The sequence below is a fragment of the Monodon monoceros genome, unplaced genomic scaffold (genome assembly GCF_005190385.1).
Source record: "Monodon monoceros isolate NGI ecotype Baffin Bay Population unplaced genomic scaffold, NGI_Narwhal_1 Super_Scaffold_12, whole genome shotgun sequence".
NCBI classification, from domain to species: domain Eukaryota; kingdom Metazoa; phylum Chordata; class Mammalia; order Artiodactyla; family Monodontidae; genus Monodon; species Monodon monoceros.
In genome coordinates this window covers 114436879-114455646 of record NW_021703768.1, presented here as the reverse complement: position 1 = coordinate 114455646, position 18768 = coordinate 114436879, and the positions used below count along the sequence as shown (strand labels likewise).

At 47.1% G+C, this 18768-nt stretch overlaps 1 protein-coding gene across 2 annotated transcripts in view; it reads left to right on the top strand.

Annotated features, from left to right (window-relative positions):
* The window catches only part of SPOCK1 (SPARC (osteonectin), cwcv and kazal like domains proteoglycan 1), a 550294-nt gene that overhangs the window by 453881 nt on the left and 77645 nt on the right, over positions 1 to 18768 (top strand). For both annotated transcript variants that reach the window (XM_029217594.1, XM_029217593.1), the window contains one exon: positions 5454 to 5568. In XM_029217594.1, coding sequence (XP_029073427.1) covers positions 5454 to 5568 — 115 coding nt within the window. The remainder of the gene's footprint in view (positions 1 to 5453; positions 5569 to 18768) is intronic.

The window sequence follows — 18768 nt, the reverse complement described above, 5'->3', positions numbered from 1 at the left end:
GGCTGCTGTAACAAAGTACCATGAGCTGGGCGGTTTAAACAGGAGAGGTTTATCATCTCACGGTCCCAGAGGTGTAAGTCCGAAATGAAGGTGTGGGCAAGGTTGGTTCCTTCTGGGACTGCCAGGGAGAAGCTGTCTCTTGCTTCTTCCAGCTTCTGGCAGCCTCAGCCATTTCTCGTGGATGGTCCTCTTCCCCCCATGACTCTTCACATCATCTTCCCTCTGTGTGTGTCTGTCTCTGTGTCCGAATTTCCCCTTCTTATAAGCACGCCGGTCATATTGGATCTGAGGCCTCTCTGATGACTTTATTTTAACGTGATTATCTCTGTCAAGACCCTATTTCTAGATAAGCCACACTCTGAGATACTGAGGGTTAGGACTCCCAACATGAGGGATGTAATTCAACCCATAGCACAAGGTGTAAATCTTTCCCTCCCAGAGGGTGAGCAGGTGGGCAGGACAGTAGTGATTCATCTCTTTTTAGACCAGCTTCCAGTGTTGGCCAGGGCTAGAAGGGTTCTCCCCCATGGGCCACGGTGACCTTCTGGTGGTAACTCTACATTTATTGAGCTGTGACTCTTTCTGCTTGTGATGGGCAAGCTCCAGGGAGCACCTCTGCCTTTGGCTCTTTGTGAACTTTGTAGATTGAATGGCTCTCCACTCCAAACCCATATACTTTGTACCTGTTTGTTCCTCCTCTATCCCCCAACCCCAATTTTTTTCCTAAAATGAGGAGTTATGGGTGTCACTTCCCAAGAATGTCATTTTTCAGTTTGTTTTTTAGAGTCCACCTCCAGGCTACAGACTCTTTAAGAGGTAGGCTCACAGGCCACCCTGTTTAACTTGGAGCTCTGCAGACCCTGTTCTGACGCAGGACAACAAGCCCAGGTGGGGCAGGGCAGGGTGGGGTGCGAGCTACCTGGAACCTCAGGACCTGCAGGGCACACGTGGAGGAAGCAGACACATGCTTTCTGAGCAAGTCCTAAATGCCAAGAAATCACCATCCATAATTTTGCCAGTTTTCAACTCCTGTTTTGAGAACACTGTGAGGGTGAAGGTGTGGGAGTTCTGAAGGCTTGTCATTTGGTCCTGAGGTAGGGCGGGAGCTAGTGATGTTCCTGTGGTGTTGGGGGACACTTATTTCTCCCTCCCCATATCTCCCTGGGAGGACCCTTTCACTCCCTTGCTCTCTGCTCCCCGCTGCCCCGTTCCCAGGAAAGCTGCCTATGTCCTGTTGGGTGGGAGCCCGGCATCTCTTAGATCAGGTTCATAGTCACAGCCAGGAGCAGCATCCCTGCGTTGGCCAGGTAACGTGGGCACCTCTTTTTCTCTTGGCTCCCATTCTCTTGGCGGGTCTGTACTCAAGGGGTAGCATACCTGCCTTATGTTTCCAAAATCTCTGTGTGCACAGACCCGGGCACACTTCTGCCAGGTCCACCCAGGTCTGTGCGTTGTCTCTGCCTGTGATTGGTGGTAAGTGGACCAGGGCTTTCCTAGGCCTCCATTCCCCGCAGGTTGGGAGAGGCAGTTGGAGGTGTGAAGGTCCGAGGCACGCTGTACTGCCCGGTCTAATGGGAAGCCCTGTACTGTGAGGGTTTTGTGTCCCGTACTGTAAGGGTTTTGTGTCCTCTCTGGATAAAGCTGGTGCAGTGACCACCTTTTGGCTTCTATATCTGTTCTTGCCCAGCAAGGACCTGGGGAAGAGGGGATGGGGTAAGAGACTGGTAGGTAACTCCACCGGTGCGACTTGGAGAAGAGCTGTAGGAAGGGAACATGTGTGAGATGCCTGGGTTGTAGGCCCTTAGATGCCTCTGCCCAGAGATATTCAGGGTTTGCCACCCTTCCCAGGGGCGTCCCCACACACGTGCTCTCACTCCTCCTAACCAGCTTCCTCGGGAGATGTGGTGATAATTGGTCCTTACCTGGATAGAAGCCTATAAACTGTGTTTTATGTTTGATCGTAAAGTACTTGACACGTAAACATATATGTGTTATTCATATGTTGCCAAAGCTACTAACAAAACAAAAGCCTCAGAATCTAACACCCAACTTATGAAATAAACCATTCCCAATTTTCACCATGCCTCTGTGGGACCCTGTATGACGCCGTCCCCTGCCTGCTCTCTGGAGGTGACCTCTATCTTGATGGTGTCTGTCAACGCCCCCCCCCCCCGCCCCCGGCTTCTTTAAAGTAGCTTTTACCACATACGTGTTTATCTCTAAATAGCACATTTTGAGTTTTATAAAAAAATGAAATTATAGCCTTTTGAGCTTCATTTAAATGCCACATATTGTTCTGGAAGATAAAAGGCAGATCTGTGTCCTTGAAACATGCATTTTCACCACTGCAGCTAAATATTGTTTTCTCTGGTGGCCCCTTCCTGGAGTCAGGAAAGAGGCCTGGCTGCCGCCACAGACTGAGACAGCGACTGTGCAGGAGAGGGGTGCCGGGGCCAGCCACGGAAGCTGTGTTACTAGAATCACAGTGCGCAGGAATCCCTAGGCCAGGCGAGGCCACCCAAGAGGCGGTTGTTCTGGGTACCTGGGAAGCAGATGGGCTGGATTCCGACTCCAGTGATAGACTCGGGTGAGCGGGGAGGCTGAAAGGCAGAGCGTTAAATGTGGAGCTCAGAGACAGGACCAGGGAGCGCTGTGAGTCAAGGATGGTTCACGACGAGCATCTCACATGTTGAGCTCTGGCACCTACGCTCCTTGCGCAGGCAGACTGGTGGCTCCTGGTGGCCGGAACAGAGGTTCAGAGCTGCAGAGCGAACAGGGACCCCCATCCTCCTGCCTTTATCATTCAGCATCTATTGACTGCACACCTACTGTGTGCCAGGGCTATATGTGTATCATATCATGCCAGGGATAAGACCGCGACTAAGACTTTTCCCTGCCATTAAGTACTTTAGGGTCTAGTAGGAAGTCACCTTTTGCTAAAAAGTATACTGTGGTAGCAAGGGATCCCCAAACATCAGTGGCTTGTGACAGCAAGCATTAGTTCCTTGTTCATGTTGCATGCTGGCTGTGGGTTCGCTTCAGCTCTGTTCCGTGTCCTCTGCCGTCTGCGTCCCAGGCAGAAGGAGCGGCCCTTATGGGACACGTGCCGTTTCCAGAACAGAGGGAAAAAGCAAGAGGGGAAAACCAAGCAGTGGGTTTTCAAATGTCACACAAACCTGGCTTGGATCATTCCTACTCACCATCTGCTGGCCAGAGCGAGTCATGTGGTCAAGACTGCTGTCACCACAGAGGGGACATCAGATCTCACGACACACGGCCCTGAGCAAAGTGTAGATTCCTCTTCCGGGGAGGCCAGAGAACGTTTGGGGAGAGGGTTACTGTCTATCACAGACACAAGCAGGCAATTGCAGTCACAGTATGGTAAGGCTTTAGAGCAAGTCTCTGTACTAATTTTGACTTCATACAATAAGTTGACATGTAAAAAACGAAGTGTATTTCCCCCTCTAAATTAGCTTTAGGGATTCTGTTGAGAAAATAGTATGAGAATCACTAGCCTGAACCTGAGGATTGTTCCAGAGAGCTAAGCCCAGTAGCAGTAGTCTCCCCTCTAGCCCTGGGCACGTGCACACAGGCTGTGCTAGTTGAAAAGAAGCTTCTTACACTGGGGACCCACCTGCCGCCTTCCAGCGTTCTCCTTGGTGCATCTTCTGTCCGTTTGGACCATCTGCAGGTATGGCCCATACCTGGGGTCTCTTTTGTGCTGCATCCCTACATACACATATATCCCTCCTCTCCTCATCGTCACATCCACGTGGTCACACATTTTTTGTTTCCTCACTACGTCCGTCAATCGACGTTTGCGGTCTGGGCCGTGGCTTCCTTTCATACGACCCCCAGCACGCCTGCCTCCACACTGGGCCACACCAGACACCCAGCAGCGTGCACAAAAGGGAGTTTTGCATCGAGAGGAAGCCAGCTCCCCGTTGGCTCATCTGCCATGCCGTCTCTGCAAGGGTCGCAGGCGACTGCGTGGCCGACGGTAGGAATTACACGAGTGACTCCAGCACGTGTAGGTTGAAAGCCCGCTCTCCCTATGCTCGGGGTTTAATCAGTGTGGGGACTGAATACCCCGTCGTCTCACAAGGAGCCGGGATTCATCTGCACTCACGTGTTGCTTTGCAAAGGCTGGCGGCCTTTTCAAAGGTATGCATTTGTGCTTTCCGAGGGCAAGGACCATATCTCCCCTTTTCTTCCCTTTGAAAGATTCCGCGTGGCACCTGATAAGAGCTGCATGCACCGTGGGTGCTCCGTCCCTTCTGCCCGTCTCCCCTTCCTTTGAACCTTCAGCAGATACCAGCGTGGTTCTGGGCCCGTGGGCCTTTGCAGAAGCCTGATTGATTGCACACAGGCCTTGATCTAGAGAATTTTGCAGGTCAAAGAGGGAGGGAACTCTCAGACAACTCCGACCCAGGCCAGTAGCCCAGCCGCATAATTAGCCACACGTGGAGTCCAGTGCAGGCCATCTATTCTCTCAGTCCCTCCACAAGACAGACACAGTGATGGGGACGGTTAAGTGCTTGGCCCTGGAGTCGGTCGGAGGGGGTTTGGAATCCTGGATTGTGCATGTCCTGAGCTTTCACAAGTTATTTAGCCTCTGAGTCTCCATTTCTTATTCCATAATGTAGTAATAATAAAATGCTGTTAATCGTTGTGGTCTTTTGCATCTGTAAAGAACCTCCTTCTCTCCTGCTTGGGTTCCGAATCAGTTGAGACTTAAGGGTAAAGAACTGGAGACAGCGGCCAAAATATGAAGGGGTTGACAGGACATTGTATGGCTTTGGGGCTTCTAATTTTGAATCCTAGGATTCAGTGGACGTTTCCCCCCAGTCCCAGGCTACTTAGACAACCACAGGCATCCTCTGGGGGGAAAGACTGTGTCAAGCTTGGGTTTTGGACGGTTGAGGCCAAAGCATTCACTCCTCGCTTGCTCCCGGGGAAAGGGCTGGGCCTCACACACCATCCAATCTTACTAAGTAGATTGTTACCCTTCCTCCCCAGGAAGAGGGTGAGCGGGTGAGCAGCTGAGCGTGACCAGGAGGGCTACACTGGCAGAGCCTCGCTAGTGGGGGTAAGGGAACGAGTTGGAGCAGCCTTCAGCCTTTTGTCTTTGTGGACCCTCTGGGACTCCACAGATGTTAAGTTTCATCCTGATACTTGCATAAACAATTACGGTTGAGTTTACCACTTACTAAACTAAGCCTCCCTGTGCAGTGTTTTTAGATGTTATTCTGTGCATTTGGGAAAACATAGAAGGCCATTTCTTAGTTAGCATCCTGTAATTCAGACCTTTAACAGAAATGAACTCCTCTTCTCTCTGTCTTTGCTTCTGTGAGCCTAACTGTGGTTAGAAGGGCACTGGCAGTCTCCTAAGGAAGCTGGGGAGGGGTCTACATGACAGTATTCTTAAGGCTTGTTCTGTCTGTCTTTTGCAGTGCAAGTTGGAGTTCCATGCTTGTTCTACTGGCAAAAGTCTCACCACCCTCTGCGACGGGCCCTGTCCATGTCTCCCGGAGCCCAAGCCACCAAAACACAAGGCAGAGAAGAATGGTGAGTGGGCATCGCAGGACACCCCCTGAAGGGGGGCTGTGTGGTCAGGGCGGCCTGACATGGCCAAGGCCCTCCCTCCCCAGACGCCAGGAACCTGGCCCTAAGCCCTTAACAGGCATTCTAGCTCGGGCTGGGGAGACCATTATGCTCGGCCAGTACCCTAGTCATTTAGGGACGCCAAACTGAACCGCCTTCAGCTGCCATTAAATAGAAAAAGAAGAGCTGAGAGTCTTTGAAAATAATTCTGTTAGACCAAGATATGCACTAGGTTCTTCCAGAGGTCAAATTGGCTATGGTGTAGGAAGGGCAGGGTTTCAGCGTTAAGACCAGGCCTGCCCTGGGGTGCACCTTGGACATCCTTGAACTCTAATCTCTAAATCCTTTGAAAGGCCAGATTTCAAAACATAGAGTGCAGAGATGTCACGATGATGGACAGTATCCCTGTGCAAAAGCAGTTCTCTACTAATATGTTCTGCCTCTGCCTGGCATGCGACACAGAGCCGGGGGTGGATGGAAGAAGAAGAACTCCCCAGGCGCTGCGGTTTCTCTTCCATGGCCGACAGGGGCGGCAAAGGTCGGGCTTATCTGGATGTTTTCATGATGGGGAAAGTAATGTTGGCCCACTGGTCTCAGCCCCCTACAAGCCTTCCGTAATGAGACCCAAGATAGAAGTTTGCGTTGGCCTTCTGTGGAGCTGGGCTTTCTCAGCTGTAGGGGGCTGTCCCATGGAAAATGTTGGACATCTGTGTGTGAGTGTGTGTGCGTGCATGCACACGCTTGTCTTCTAAAGCCTGCAGGTATTTGCGATGGAGGAGAATGAATAGGGTTAAGTGTTTATCCACTTACCTCTTCCTAAGCTGTTTTGTCTTTACCAAGGCACATAGATGGAGATGTTCAAGTGTAAATTTGTTCATGGTGATTGCTGGAATGTTGTGTTAGAAGGCTCTTTGGGAGGTTTAATCCAGGATGTGGAAGGACATTGTAAACTGTAAAGCACTGGGGTCACAAATAATCTCCATAGATTACTCTTGGCTACCAAAAAGCTGATCTCATTGCCTTTTGGACTGATCATCTATATAACTCTAGTAAGAAATGTTAACTAGGGACTTCCCTGGTGGCACAGTGATTAAGAATCTGCCTGCCAATGCAGGGGACACGGAGTTGAGCCCTGGTCCGGGAAGATCCCACATGCTGCGGAGCAACTAAGCCCGTGCACCACAACTACTGAGCCTGCACTGTAGAGCCCACGAGCCACAACTACTGAAGCCTGTGCACCTAGAGCCCGTGCTCTGCAACAAGAGAAGCCACTGCAATGAGAAGCCCATGCACCGCAACGAAGAATATAGCCCCCACTCGCCACAACTAGAGAAAGCCTGTGCACAGCAACAAAGACCCAACACAGCCAAAAAAAAAAAAAATTAATTAATTAATTTTTTTAAAAAAAGAAATGTTAACTAATCTACACAAGCCTCCTTGTACTTTGGTCAGAAAACCTAAAGCCGTGCCGTGGTAAGCAACTACAAAGCCCACAAAATTAACTTCCGTCTGGAGATTTCTTTTTTTGCGGTACGCAGGCCTCTCACCGTTGCGGCCTCTCCCGTTGCGTAGCACAGGCTCCGGACGCGCAGGCTCAGCGGCCATGGCTCACGGGCCCAGCCGCTCCGCGGCATGTGGGATCTTCCCGGACAGGGGCACGAACCCGTGTCCCCTGCATCGGCAGGCGGACTCTCAACCACTGCGCCACCAGGGAAGCCCTGGAGATTTCTTAAGAATCTTCTTAGGAAGTCTCAATAGCCTCTCTTATTCCAAGTATATTCTTTACTGCTTTCATTTAGTCTTCTGTTCTAAGACAAGGAAACCAATCCAAGAAAGCCATTTCTGCCATTTTGCCTGTAGTTTTCTGGGAGGGCTTCATGGTTCTTTAAACAAAGTACAACCCTTGTTTCGTCATGGTGGGTTTGTCACATCTGATTAAATGAGATTCACTCTCAAATATGACTCTCCAGGTATGGCCTGGGCTGTACCATCTATTTGTTCAGTTACTTACTGGTGAAAACTAGAACAAATTCTTATCGAGCCTGTGCGAGAGTAACCACATTGGCATTGAAAGTAAAAAGACTCAGAAAAAAAGTGTCGTTCCAGAATTCTGAGAGGTTAGTGAGAACAAGATTACCACTTGAAAGGGTTTCATTTCTGAATGTTTGTAAAAGCACAGACCGCTAAGTTAGTAGTGAGAGATAGGTCAGGAAGAAAGCAAAAGGGCTTCATTATATGCCTATCAGAAATGAGAACAATAAAAAAGAATACCAGCAGTATTCTCAAACCAGTGATCAAAATTATGTTTCCGTCATTAGTTCCTGCAGTCCTGTCTAATTATTTTTTGTTCCACTGGCTCTTGGGTCAACTGTCTGCTTTTATGAAGTCATCAGAGTCCTGGAACTCCACACTCTGTCTCTGGTATCATCTGGCAATTATCTAAGAAATATCACCTTGGAAGCCTGTAACAAGGCATCTGTTATTTGAAGTATCCATCCAACTTGGTACACTTCTTTCCATGAGGCTCTGAGATTGTCCTTTTTCGTTAAAGACCCAATTTCTGCTGTGACGTAAAGCAAATATTTTACATAAGCATGAGGGGAAGCAGGAACTACCTGTTGGTGATAAGACTGAATGTAGTTAATTTATTACATATCCAACAACATCCTAATGAAGGAGAGTATAATCCTCTCTCAGGATAGGATGCTTCACTATTTAATACGGATTTGATCAGTGTTTCCCTGGAGGATAAGGGCATATTACGGGCAGTGAGGGCACTGATAGATCCCCAGGGTCATTATGTGAAATGAAACTTTTAAATGAGGAACATTTTACCTGGACAGAATCAGTCAAGGGAAGGCTGACTTTTTCCTTTAATTAGACGATTCTTTCCACGCAGCTCTCGCGATAGTTTGCGCCAGGCAGTGAGCGCTGCACTGAGGTTGTGGCAGTTGGGGTGAGGAGGGGATGGATGCACAAGAGGGGTTGGAGGTGAAATGAAGGGCAGCTTTCATCTGGCCACTTGGCTGTTGGGTGAAAGGCGGAGGAGGAGTGCCCACCAGTCCACACCCCCTCCTTACCTGGCAGCCGCCCCTCTCTGAAGCTGCGGTGGGAGTGGCGTCTACGGGCAGACGCCATCCATGAGACACACCGTGGCTCTGAACGGTATCCAGAGCAGGCTTGGGTCTGTGCCTATTACAGAAATGACATTTGACAGTCTCACAAATGCAGGTGTGTCAAAAATGTGACATTACTGTTGTTGATGATGACATTTTACCTTCAACCTTACGTCTATTTTGAACCGTGGTTCCTTCTGGTTAATACAAACATTAGTGAAGTCATTTCCAGGTCAGTTCTGTCAATTCGGGATTATATCTAAATTCTAGGAAGTAGGGGTGGGATGAGGGCTTATGAGCTACCATATCGGTGTCAGGTGGCTCCTGGTGTGTCTCTTTCTTTGGAATCTACCTCTATGGGGCTTTGCAGTTTTTAATTAGCTGTCCAGCAATGTTTCCTCCTGAGTGCAGCCAAGGAGAGATGTTTAAGATCCTGCCCGTGACCTCTGCTCACTCATACCGAGTCCTCTTTCTTTTTTTTCTTTTTTAAATCGTTTTTTTAAATTTATTTATTTTTGGCTGCACTGGGTCTTCGTTGCTGCATGCGGACTTTCTCTAGCTGCGGCTCTAGGCGCACGGGCTTCAGTAGTTGTGGCACACGGGCTCAGTAGTTGTGGCTCTTGGGCTGTAGAGCACAGGCTCAGTAGTTGTGGCGCATAGGCTTAGTTGCTCCGTGGCATGTGGGATCCTCCCAGACCAGGGCTCGAACCCGTGTCCCCCACATTGGCAGGCGGATTCCCAACCACTGTGCCACCAGGGAAGTCCCCCGAGTCCTCTTTCTTCTAATCCTACTCTTCTGAGTTTACACATCCTCTCACTGCCCCTCCTTGGCCCCCTTCAGGGCCACACATAACTTCTGTGACCTTCTGGTGTCAAGAAAGACTGCGGTGAGTTTGCTCTCTCAAGCCGTCTCTCCTTGGATCTGCCCAGCAGCCATTTCTCTTGCACGCAGAGGACATCTTTGTGAGACTTACCTCAGAATGGGCTTCATATTGGTAGAAAGACACAGGTCCTCTTTGCTGCGGGACCTCCAGCTGTCTGGAGTTTCAGGAGTGCCTCTTCCTGCCCAGGCCCCAGAGCTGAGTTTGGAGACCCAAAAGCTGTGGTGAGCAGAACGTTTCCTAGGGACTCACCGGCCTCTGCCTGTTCGCCTTCCTTTTGTAGCCCCAACTGTGATCAGTACTGGATGTGAGTGTCCAAGGTGTGTGAGGCCAGGGTCTAACTAGCTCTCTTTCTGATCTCACTCTGCTTCTTCCAGCCTTTGGCCATTTGAGTTACAGCAAACCCGGTTCTTGGAAATCAAAAGTCTCTTGTCTCAGCTTTGGTTTTGAGATCATTTTTAGGAAGTCAGAGACAAATGGTTGATTTTTTGTGTGTGTTCTCTTTGTTTTTCTCTGGCATCTCTCCTTTGTTGTGGCCCCTGGGGAGATGGTGGAGGGTGGAGTCATCCTTTAATACCTCTGAGTATTTCCTCTCACAGCTCTCAGTTACTCATGACCTTGGACAAGTTACTGAATTGCTTTCTCTCTCATCTCTGGGATACCAGACCATCCTCAAGAGTATAGCCTAATGATTGTCCAAAGGAAGGGGAAAATTAAAAAGAAGGAGATTGAGTCTGGGGGAGAATGGATACATGGCTGAGTCACTTTGCTTTGCACCTGAAACTATTACATTGTTAACTGGCTATACTCCAATATAAAATAAAAAGTTAAAAAAAAAAAAAAAAAAGAGGGAGACTGAGGTCTACACATTAAGCCTGGGTTTCAGTACCTTTTCTAAGAGTCTCCTAGGAAAGGTCCCTCCCCAGTTTCTCTTGGTATTTTCCAGTACCCAAGAGCCAGCCCAGTTAGGAAGTCACCTCTCACATGTAATGTTAACCCTTTGGTTCTGGGTTTTGCTGCTGCTTTTTCTTCAGTCCTCAGTAAAGAATATGAGGAATGTCTGAAGCACTTGTTTCTTGATTTCTTTACAGTGGTTGAAATTTTAGGGGTAAAATAGAGGACTGTTAGGGTCTTGAATATACATTTTTAAACTAGCCCGCCCCATACCTGCTGCTCTCCCCACCCTGACTCCCCTCTCCTCTGCTCGTTCACAGAGACAGACCTCTCCCCTTGGCCTGGGCTCCGCAGCCTTGTTCCCTCTGAAGGAGGGACTCGGAGCTCCCTCATGGCTGAGGTGAAAACTCTGTAGTTGTAGGGTATCAGGTCAGGAAAGATCTCCCCTGTCTTCCTCCATACCATGCACGAGGGGACCCTTGTGTTCCTCGAAGGCGCCTCGGGTTTCCCCACGGGGACCAGGGGAAGGCCGAGTGGGTCGGGCCTCCGACCTCCCCTAGAGTGGCTCCATCTTTATGCTTTACCACCTCCGATCACATCTGTAGGAAAGGAGTTTGGCACCAGGGAGCCATTGTTCAGTTCCCATTTACCCCAAGAGAAAACTGGAGGTCTATGGAGAGAAGGCATCTCTCCTCAGGTCAGACAGTGGGCAGGTGTGGGGCAGGGTCAGAGCCTGGGCCTCTCGACGCCTGGGCTAGTGCCCTTGTCCGCCGTGTGTACTCCCTTAGGTCACAGCCAGCCAGGTCCTCCGCCTAAAGATGGTCGAGGGTCTGTAGCTGAGTTGGGTGGGAGTTAGATTTATTTCTCCGGGGTCTGACGTCGCTTGCCTGGATCCTGAAGTGTGAACCATCAGACAGAGAGTGTCCCTGTGTCCCCACAAGCAGCAGTGTTCGGAAGGCATCCTGCAGAGTCTCTCCCGCCCCTCCTCCTCCGCCTTTGGAGGAGAGAGTAGAGCGAACAGCACTGTCTCTAAGGCCAGCTCCTTCTTTGCTTCTGTTGTCACAGGTTAGCTTTTGGAGGAGGGATGGGGGCCCAGCCAGTCGGCCTCAGGTGTTCTGGAGACAGCCAGCCGGCCGGCTGGTCAGCGCCCATGAAGCTGTAACTTCCTGGCCTGACTGTGCTGGGAGGTGGGGAAGGAAGTTCCACAGATCCTTCCCGCAGGGCATGCTAAAGAGGAAATAACGACTTCCCTCCAGCTGAGCTCTTGGGAACAGTAGAAAAATAGTCTACAATGATTTTCTTTTCTCCAATGGTGATTTCAACCTGAGGGCTAGATTCTGGGGGAAAAAGTCCTGGGCTGACAGACGGTTGTCTAATTCCATTACTTATCACAAGTCGAGCTGGGGAAATGTGCTTAAACGGGAACAGGAGGTGGTGCCAAAGAGACGGGATGAAAAGTTCTTCCTCGCTGTGATGTCTCAATGGAAAAATCCTAAAAGGGTCCTGCTGCAGAGGCTCCCAGCAAAATGAAGGTTTATCTTTGCAACCACAGAAAGAACATTTTTCTTTAATGCCTGTTGTGTAACAGGGCGAAGGCCCAGGGCTTGCAAACTTGCAATTTAAAAGCGGTTTATATTAACCTTTTCCATACCCATTCAACTTCGCTCACTGATTATTCAGTACTACATTATGGTCAAAAATTAAACATATAAAGGAACATTTCAGTTTTAGGGCCTTGTTAATAGACATGTCATGAGCTTTAAAGAAAAAACAATTGGGGGTTAAATTAGCAACTGCATCCAAGAAGAAAAACGTATTTGTCAGGACTCTGGAGGTAAATGCCGACTTTGGCTTTGAACTCAGATTCTTCTTCTGTGAGTTCAGCCCTGGGAAAGTAGACCACAGGTTCTCCTGGTCATTCTGAAGCTTCCTTGGTAACAACTGATTGGAGAAAGCTAAAGGTGAAAAGGGAGAGAAGGGTAAACTGAGGGAGAGGGTGGCCAGGGTCATAGCTGGAGTCCAGAGAAGGAGATAGAGGTTGGTGTTAGAAATTAATGGCTTTGATAATTCACTCAGATGGCACTCTTCTCCTGCCCTTATTTTTTATTTATAAATTAATACCCATTCTTATATAAAATCCAAGTATTATGGAAAAAGTGTCTCATATTCCCAGTTCTATTAGCTTTCTGTTGCATATGCTTCCAATTATTTTTTGTAAACATATACTAATATACTTTTAAAACTGTACCCGTCCAAAATCAAGATCACATTCTACGATATTTTGCACCCTGCCTTTCTTGTGTGTCATACGTACGTTTTCATGGAGGGTCACATCTATCTGTCTGTCTGTCTCTCTGCTCCTGCCCAAGCCCCCTGCCCCCACCTTGCTCTCTTTCTAGCCAACCTGCCAGCTCTGCTCCCTTGTACTCCAGACTTAAATATGTAATGACTGCTCCACATTTCTGTTTGGACGCCCATAGGCATGTCAAACTTAGCATGTCCAAAATGAAACTCCGGATCTCCCCCCAAATCTGTTCCTTCTTCCTGTAGTATTTGCCATCTTAATTAACGGCAGCTTCATATTTCAATCTGCTGAAGTAAAAGCAAACAAAAATAACCCTTCTTCCTCTCATGTGCCACATTATAATCATCATTTGAGTCTACTTTCAAATAGATTTTCAAATATGAGCACTTCTTACCACCTCCACGGTTACCACCCTGGTGGTCCAAGACATCCTCATCTTTTATTTCGATAGCTTCCTAATTAATTTCCTGGCCCCTACATTCTCTTTTGAACATAGGAGTTAAACATTCTGTAAACTGTATGTCAGACTGTATAATTCCCTGTTCAGGACACTCCACTGACTTCCCATCTTGTTAAGAGGAAAAGAGAAAATCCTTTCAGTGACCTGCAAGGCCAAGCATGATCAAGGCCTGATCAGGTCCCAGTGGGTTTCTCAAATGTGCCATCATATCCCGTCTCAGCCCGGACTGTCTTTCCAGACATCTACATGGCTCCTTCCATCAGCCACCCTTCAATCTCTGCACATACGTGGCCTTCTCAGGAAACCCTCCCCAGCACTTCCCATCTCTCTTTCCTCCTTTATTTGTCTCCATACCATTTATCACCTTCCAATATATTAGATAATTTGTTTACCTGTTCTGTTTATTGTCTGACTTGCCCAACTAGAATGGAAGTTATATGAGGGCTTTCTGTCTGGATTTCCAACAGTTATTGGTCAAATGTTGAATGATTCTACCTCATTATTTTTAAAGCATTGTCCATTATATAGATTTACCATAGATTATAATGTTTAAAATGGCAAAAAAAAAAAAAAAAAGATTTACTGTGACAAGAGATGATTTGTAGAAGGTGCTTAATAAATACGTGTATTAAGCCCTTGGTGTATATGTTTAATTCTTCTAACAACCAAAAAATGTCATCTGTAGTGCTGGTGAGAAAACTTGAGATTTGGAGCTTTTCGGCACCTTGCCTAAGGCCACCCAGCTAATAAATGAAAGAGCAGGGATTTGAAGTCTTTCCTAGAACGTGTGCTCTTATGCTCACGTTATACTGTGTTTTTAACCTAAATTGAATATCCATTGAAAGGGAAGACTTCCTTTGGAAAAAGAAACACACACACACGCACACACACACACACACACACACACACACACACATTCACACATTTTAAACTAAATTTCCCTGTGCTTTCAGTGCTCAGAGAATGCGCTCCGTCACTGATATCATAGCCCTCTCTGATGGGATTTTTCCAAGGTGTCCTCACTCATTTTCTCCTCTTTCTTTCTGTAACGCGCCTTGCTCTCTGAAGTTTATCAGAACCCTGGCATGAGCCTGAGCTCACCACTGCGTAGTACGCTTTCCTGATAGCCACGAGTTTCCGACCTAGCTTCTTAAAGATAAAAATTCATTTGTAATCTGTCCTGAAGTCGACTGTTCTTTCATTGCCCTTCTATCTAATTGCTGTGAGAAGAAAAGACAGCATCACAATACAAAATAAATGGAAATTGTAATCGAAAGAGAGCAAGTGGCTGCCCCGTCACCAAGCCAGCTGCTTAGTAAAATCTCGGTAGGTCTCGTCCTTCCTAGCGCCAAGGGTTGTAGTGGGCACCTGGGCCTTGGCAGAGGAAGGGGCAACACCTTCCTCGCAGGTGCAGTGAGAAGTAAATGAGCTCAATTTCAACTGTAGATGTAGAGTTCAAAAAATACAGCTGTGTCATCACCACCATAACCATCACCATCTTGATCATGGTTCTCTGTTTAAAAACTCAAATGGCACTTAGACGTAAAGGGTGCAGGATGTCACTTTGACTATTGAACTTGAGGAATGTATAATGACACCAGATAAAGCTCAGAATAAGCAGTTGTTTGAATATATGGTAATAGATATTCAGATCGCTCGGGAGCATAGCCACAGCGAAAACAGCGAGCCAGCTCTCTTCAGCCTGTGGAGACCAAAAGAGAAGAGAGATCTGAGAGATGCTTCCAAATCATGGTGGTGTCATGATGGCGAGATCTCGTGTTCCACTTCTAGTCCCGGGGCCCCTCTGTCCTGCTTGAAAAGAAGGAGCTTTGCAGGGAGAGACAGTAGATCTCCTTATACAGCGGAGGTTCTGCTTGTGTTTCTCATTATTTCAAGACCTAGAGTGAGCTAACAGAAGAAATAGTTTCAGCACAATTTAGGGGCAGTTCCGAGAGGTGGAGGAGGCACCATGACGTTGGGGCCGAGGCGATGATGAGCATGGTCATGGGTCCATAGAATGTAAAAGTTGCTGCTTTCAGATTTCCCGGTGATGCAATAGCAGGTCGTTTGGGGGGCAAGTCCTTCATATTTGACTAAACTTCACCATGTAGAAGGCTCTGTGTAAGGAACCAGTGCAGCTGTCCTGTTACATGTCTGCCTGGGAATATCAAGAAGGCATTTGCATGGGCCTTTTTCCTCCCATCTCATCCTATGAAGTATCCATTTATTTTGGCATCCTTGGCCTGGTTATGCTTTGTCCAAGCTTGAATCTTCTAAATGGCCCTTTCCATTATGTCATGTGTTGGAGGTGGAGTGTGGCTAACACCCCAGTGAGTCCTCTGTGTTCTACCCTAGCAAGGGATGTTGAATGTAGCTCCAGCTTCTACAATCACCTAGGCAAGGGGCACTCATGCTATGAAACCAGATTTAGAAGATGAATGTCAAAGAGCAGAAAATTAGTGCTGACAGGGGGTTTGATCAGAATTGTGATCACGTACCAATGCACAAGGCCAAGTAATACTCCAAAAAAAAAGATTTTCAAAACATTACTTGAAACCAAGTTTGTTTTTGTTTTTTTTTTTAAATAGCCCCTTTGGGCTTCGCTGGTAGCGCAGTGGTTGAGAGTCCGCCTGCCGATGCAGGGGACACGGGTTCATGCCCCGGTCCGGGAAGATCCCATATGCCGCGGAGCGGCTGGGCCCGTGAGCCATGGCCGCTGAGCCTGCGCGTCCGGAGCCTGTGCTCCGCAACGGGAGAGGCCACAACAGTGAGGCCCGCGTACCGCAAAAAAAAAAAAAAAAAAAAAATTAAAATGTAAAGCTTAAGGCAACACTCTGACAGCTGTTTTGTTTTGGTTTGTTTTTTTCCTAAAACTGAGGGCAGTGATTGAGTCTGGAGGTAGTGGTGAGCAACGTGTCTTCATCCACCCAGCATCCGTCTGTCTGTTTATCTGTCCATCCATCATCCAGCCAGCCAGCCAGCATTTATTAAATACCTATTCTGTGCCCAGGTCCTGTGCTGTCCCTCCTGTAAGCAGATGAGAAGAAATCAACACCAAACATATCAATAATTTGTTATTTCAGTATCTGCACAGGGAGCTCACTTCTGTCCCAAGGTAACAATTGTCTATAGGGCTGAGCTATTTTCCATCCCATTTTATAAGTCTGGGACTCCAAAGGCTTTTTTAAAAATTATTTTCCAAGAGCTTTGTTAGAATTTAGACCTGCTGTTGCAGTCCCAGTGGTCAGAAGAGCTAGACTTCACCTCACATGGTTGAGACAAGGAAACTAATCTAACTTAAATATCATCTATCCACTAGAGTGTCATAACCTTGAAAGCAAGGATTATGTCTAATTTATTTGTCTTTATATCCCTAGCATAGGGTTCTGTGGCATGAGTGGACACAACTAAGTATAAATATAAATGTGTACCATATCTGTTACCTATTTAATTAGAGCAGTATTTAAATAAATAAATATCCAGGCTCAGTTTGGTGCCTTTCTCCTTCCTGTCTGTTGTGAGTTATTATTCTTTCTATGTACCGTGGAGACACATCTCCTCCTCAGTTTCCTCTCAAACTTCTGATTTGGGTCTAAAATGTCTGCATTGTTTTACCGAGTCTTTTCTGTGATAACCATCCTGAATACTTGGCTCTTTGGGGTCCTGTGTACATGGTTTGTTGCCTCCTTGTCCATGAGCAGCAGTTAGGGGAGAGATCCCGGTCAAGGTCACTAGCATACCCGTTGCCCACAGAAGGGCGCTCCCCATCTGACCTCCCATGGGTCTTTGTGTGCATCTTCAAGTTCTGATGCAAACACATTTATAAGTCCCCTTATTTGCCCTCCAGGTTACATATGATGGAACTTGCCAGGAGGCTAGTGTTGTAAACTAGCAGACGCAGGGGCTGGGGGATTAGACAGCTGTGTGATTGAAGTCCAGCCCCAAAGCTCCCTGGCTGTGTGGCTTTGGGCAAGCTACTTCTCTGAGTGTCCGTTTCCACATCTGTAAAAACAAAGAGAATAAGGCCTATCCTAAGAGATTATTATAAGAATGAAATAAACTCAATGAGATAATTATGAAAGCTGCTGGTTCTGAAGGATGCTCAGTGAATATAGGTAACACACACACACACACACACACACACACACACACACGAGTAACCTGGTCTGCTGTTTGTGCAGTTTGGTAACACACTGCCTTCTGAAACACCTTTGCATTCTAGAATCAGTCTTGCCAGCACTAGCAGGTACTGTCAGTTGTCGATCCCGTACCCATTCAATTCTGGTTTTCTTTAAGGAAAACCAGAATTCTTAGTCTCTCAGTCTCTCTTCCAGCTGGCAGTGTGGCCTGGGGAATCAGTCCTGGTCAACGGAATGCAAGTAAAGTCTTCTGGAGATTTCTGAGAAGGCTCCTGCTTTCATGAAAATCAGAGGTTTGAGTGGAGCTGTGGCAACCATTTTGTGACTACAAGGTGACAAACCCAAGGATTCCCATTAAGGATGAGTGGGCAGGAGCTTAGAAAGTGGGCAGTTGTGACTCTGATTCCCTGCCTCTCTCCTAACTTATGTCACAAGGTGAACCTCCAAGGGCTTATGCCATTGTTCATCAAGCTTTCTGTTATTTGAAGCTAAATACATTTTCTAACTGATACAGAACACCTTCCTTTTAAAGAACATTTGCCTAGAGACGGGCCATGCTTGTGTGACGCCAGGAGCCCCCAGGGAGTCAGGGCCAATGGTATCTTGGTATCTAGGGCAGGGGAGACCCGAGGTGGTCTCAGGAGCATCACTCAGTGTCAGGAGAGCATGTAGTTCCCAGAACTAGGCACCAGTCCAACTAGGACTTGGATTGGTCTGGAGTGGGAGCATCTGATCTGTGAGTAAAGTATGTTTGTGTATCAGGGGTTCTGCAATCTCTTGCAAAGACTTCTGATAAGGGAGCAGAAAGGATATTTCTTGTTACAAATGAGTGAGGCATGTTGGACTAGAACACAGTGTACGTGAAGGTGAGTGGAAGGAACTGCCCAACTGGAAAAGACAGGTATGTGGTAAAAGGCAGTAGACACATGCAAATTTTTAAGTAGCATTTTTTTAAAAAATAGAAGTTTTACATGTTTGTTACAGAACATTTAAAAAAAATTTTAAAATACAGGAAGAAAGTTTTAAAATTACCCATAGTCTCCCAATCTGAGTATAATCACATACTACTTTAAAATCATTATTATTAGCTTAATACTACTTAATAATATTCCCATATCATCAATTATCCTTTTAAGACTTGATTTTTAATGGCTGCCTGGTGTCTGATTTTATAAATGCACTATAATTTTTATAGCTAGTCCTCTATCGAGCACTTAGCTTCTCGCTAATTTTTCGTTATTATAAACACTGCTTCTTTGAACATCATTGGATATTAATTTTGCACGTCTTAATTATTTTCATAGGAAACAGTCCTAGCAGTAGAATTTCTGGGTAAAAGCGTATGCATATTGTACGTCTTTTGTTACAT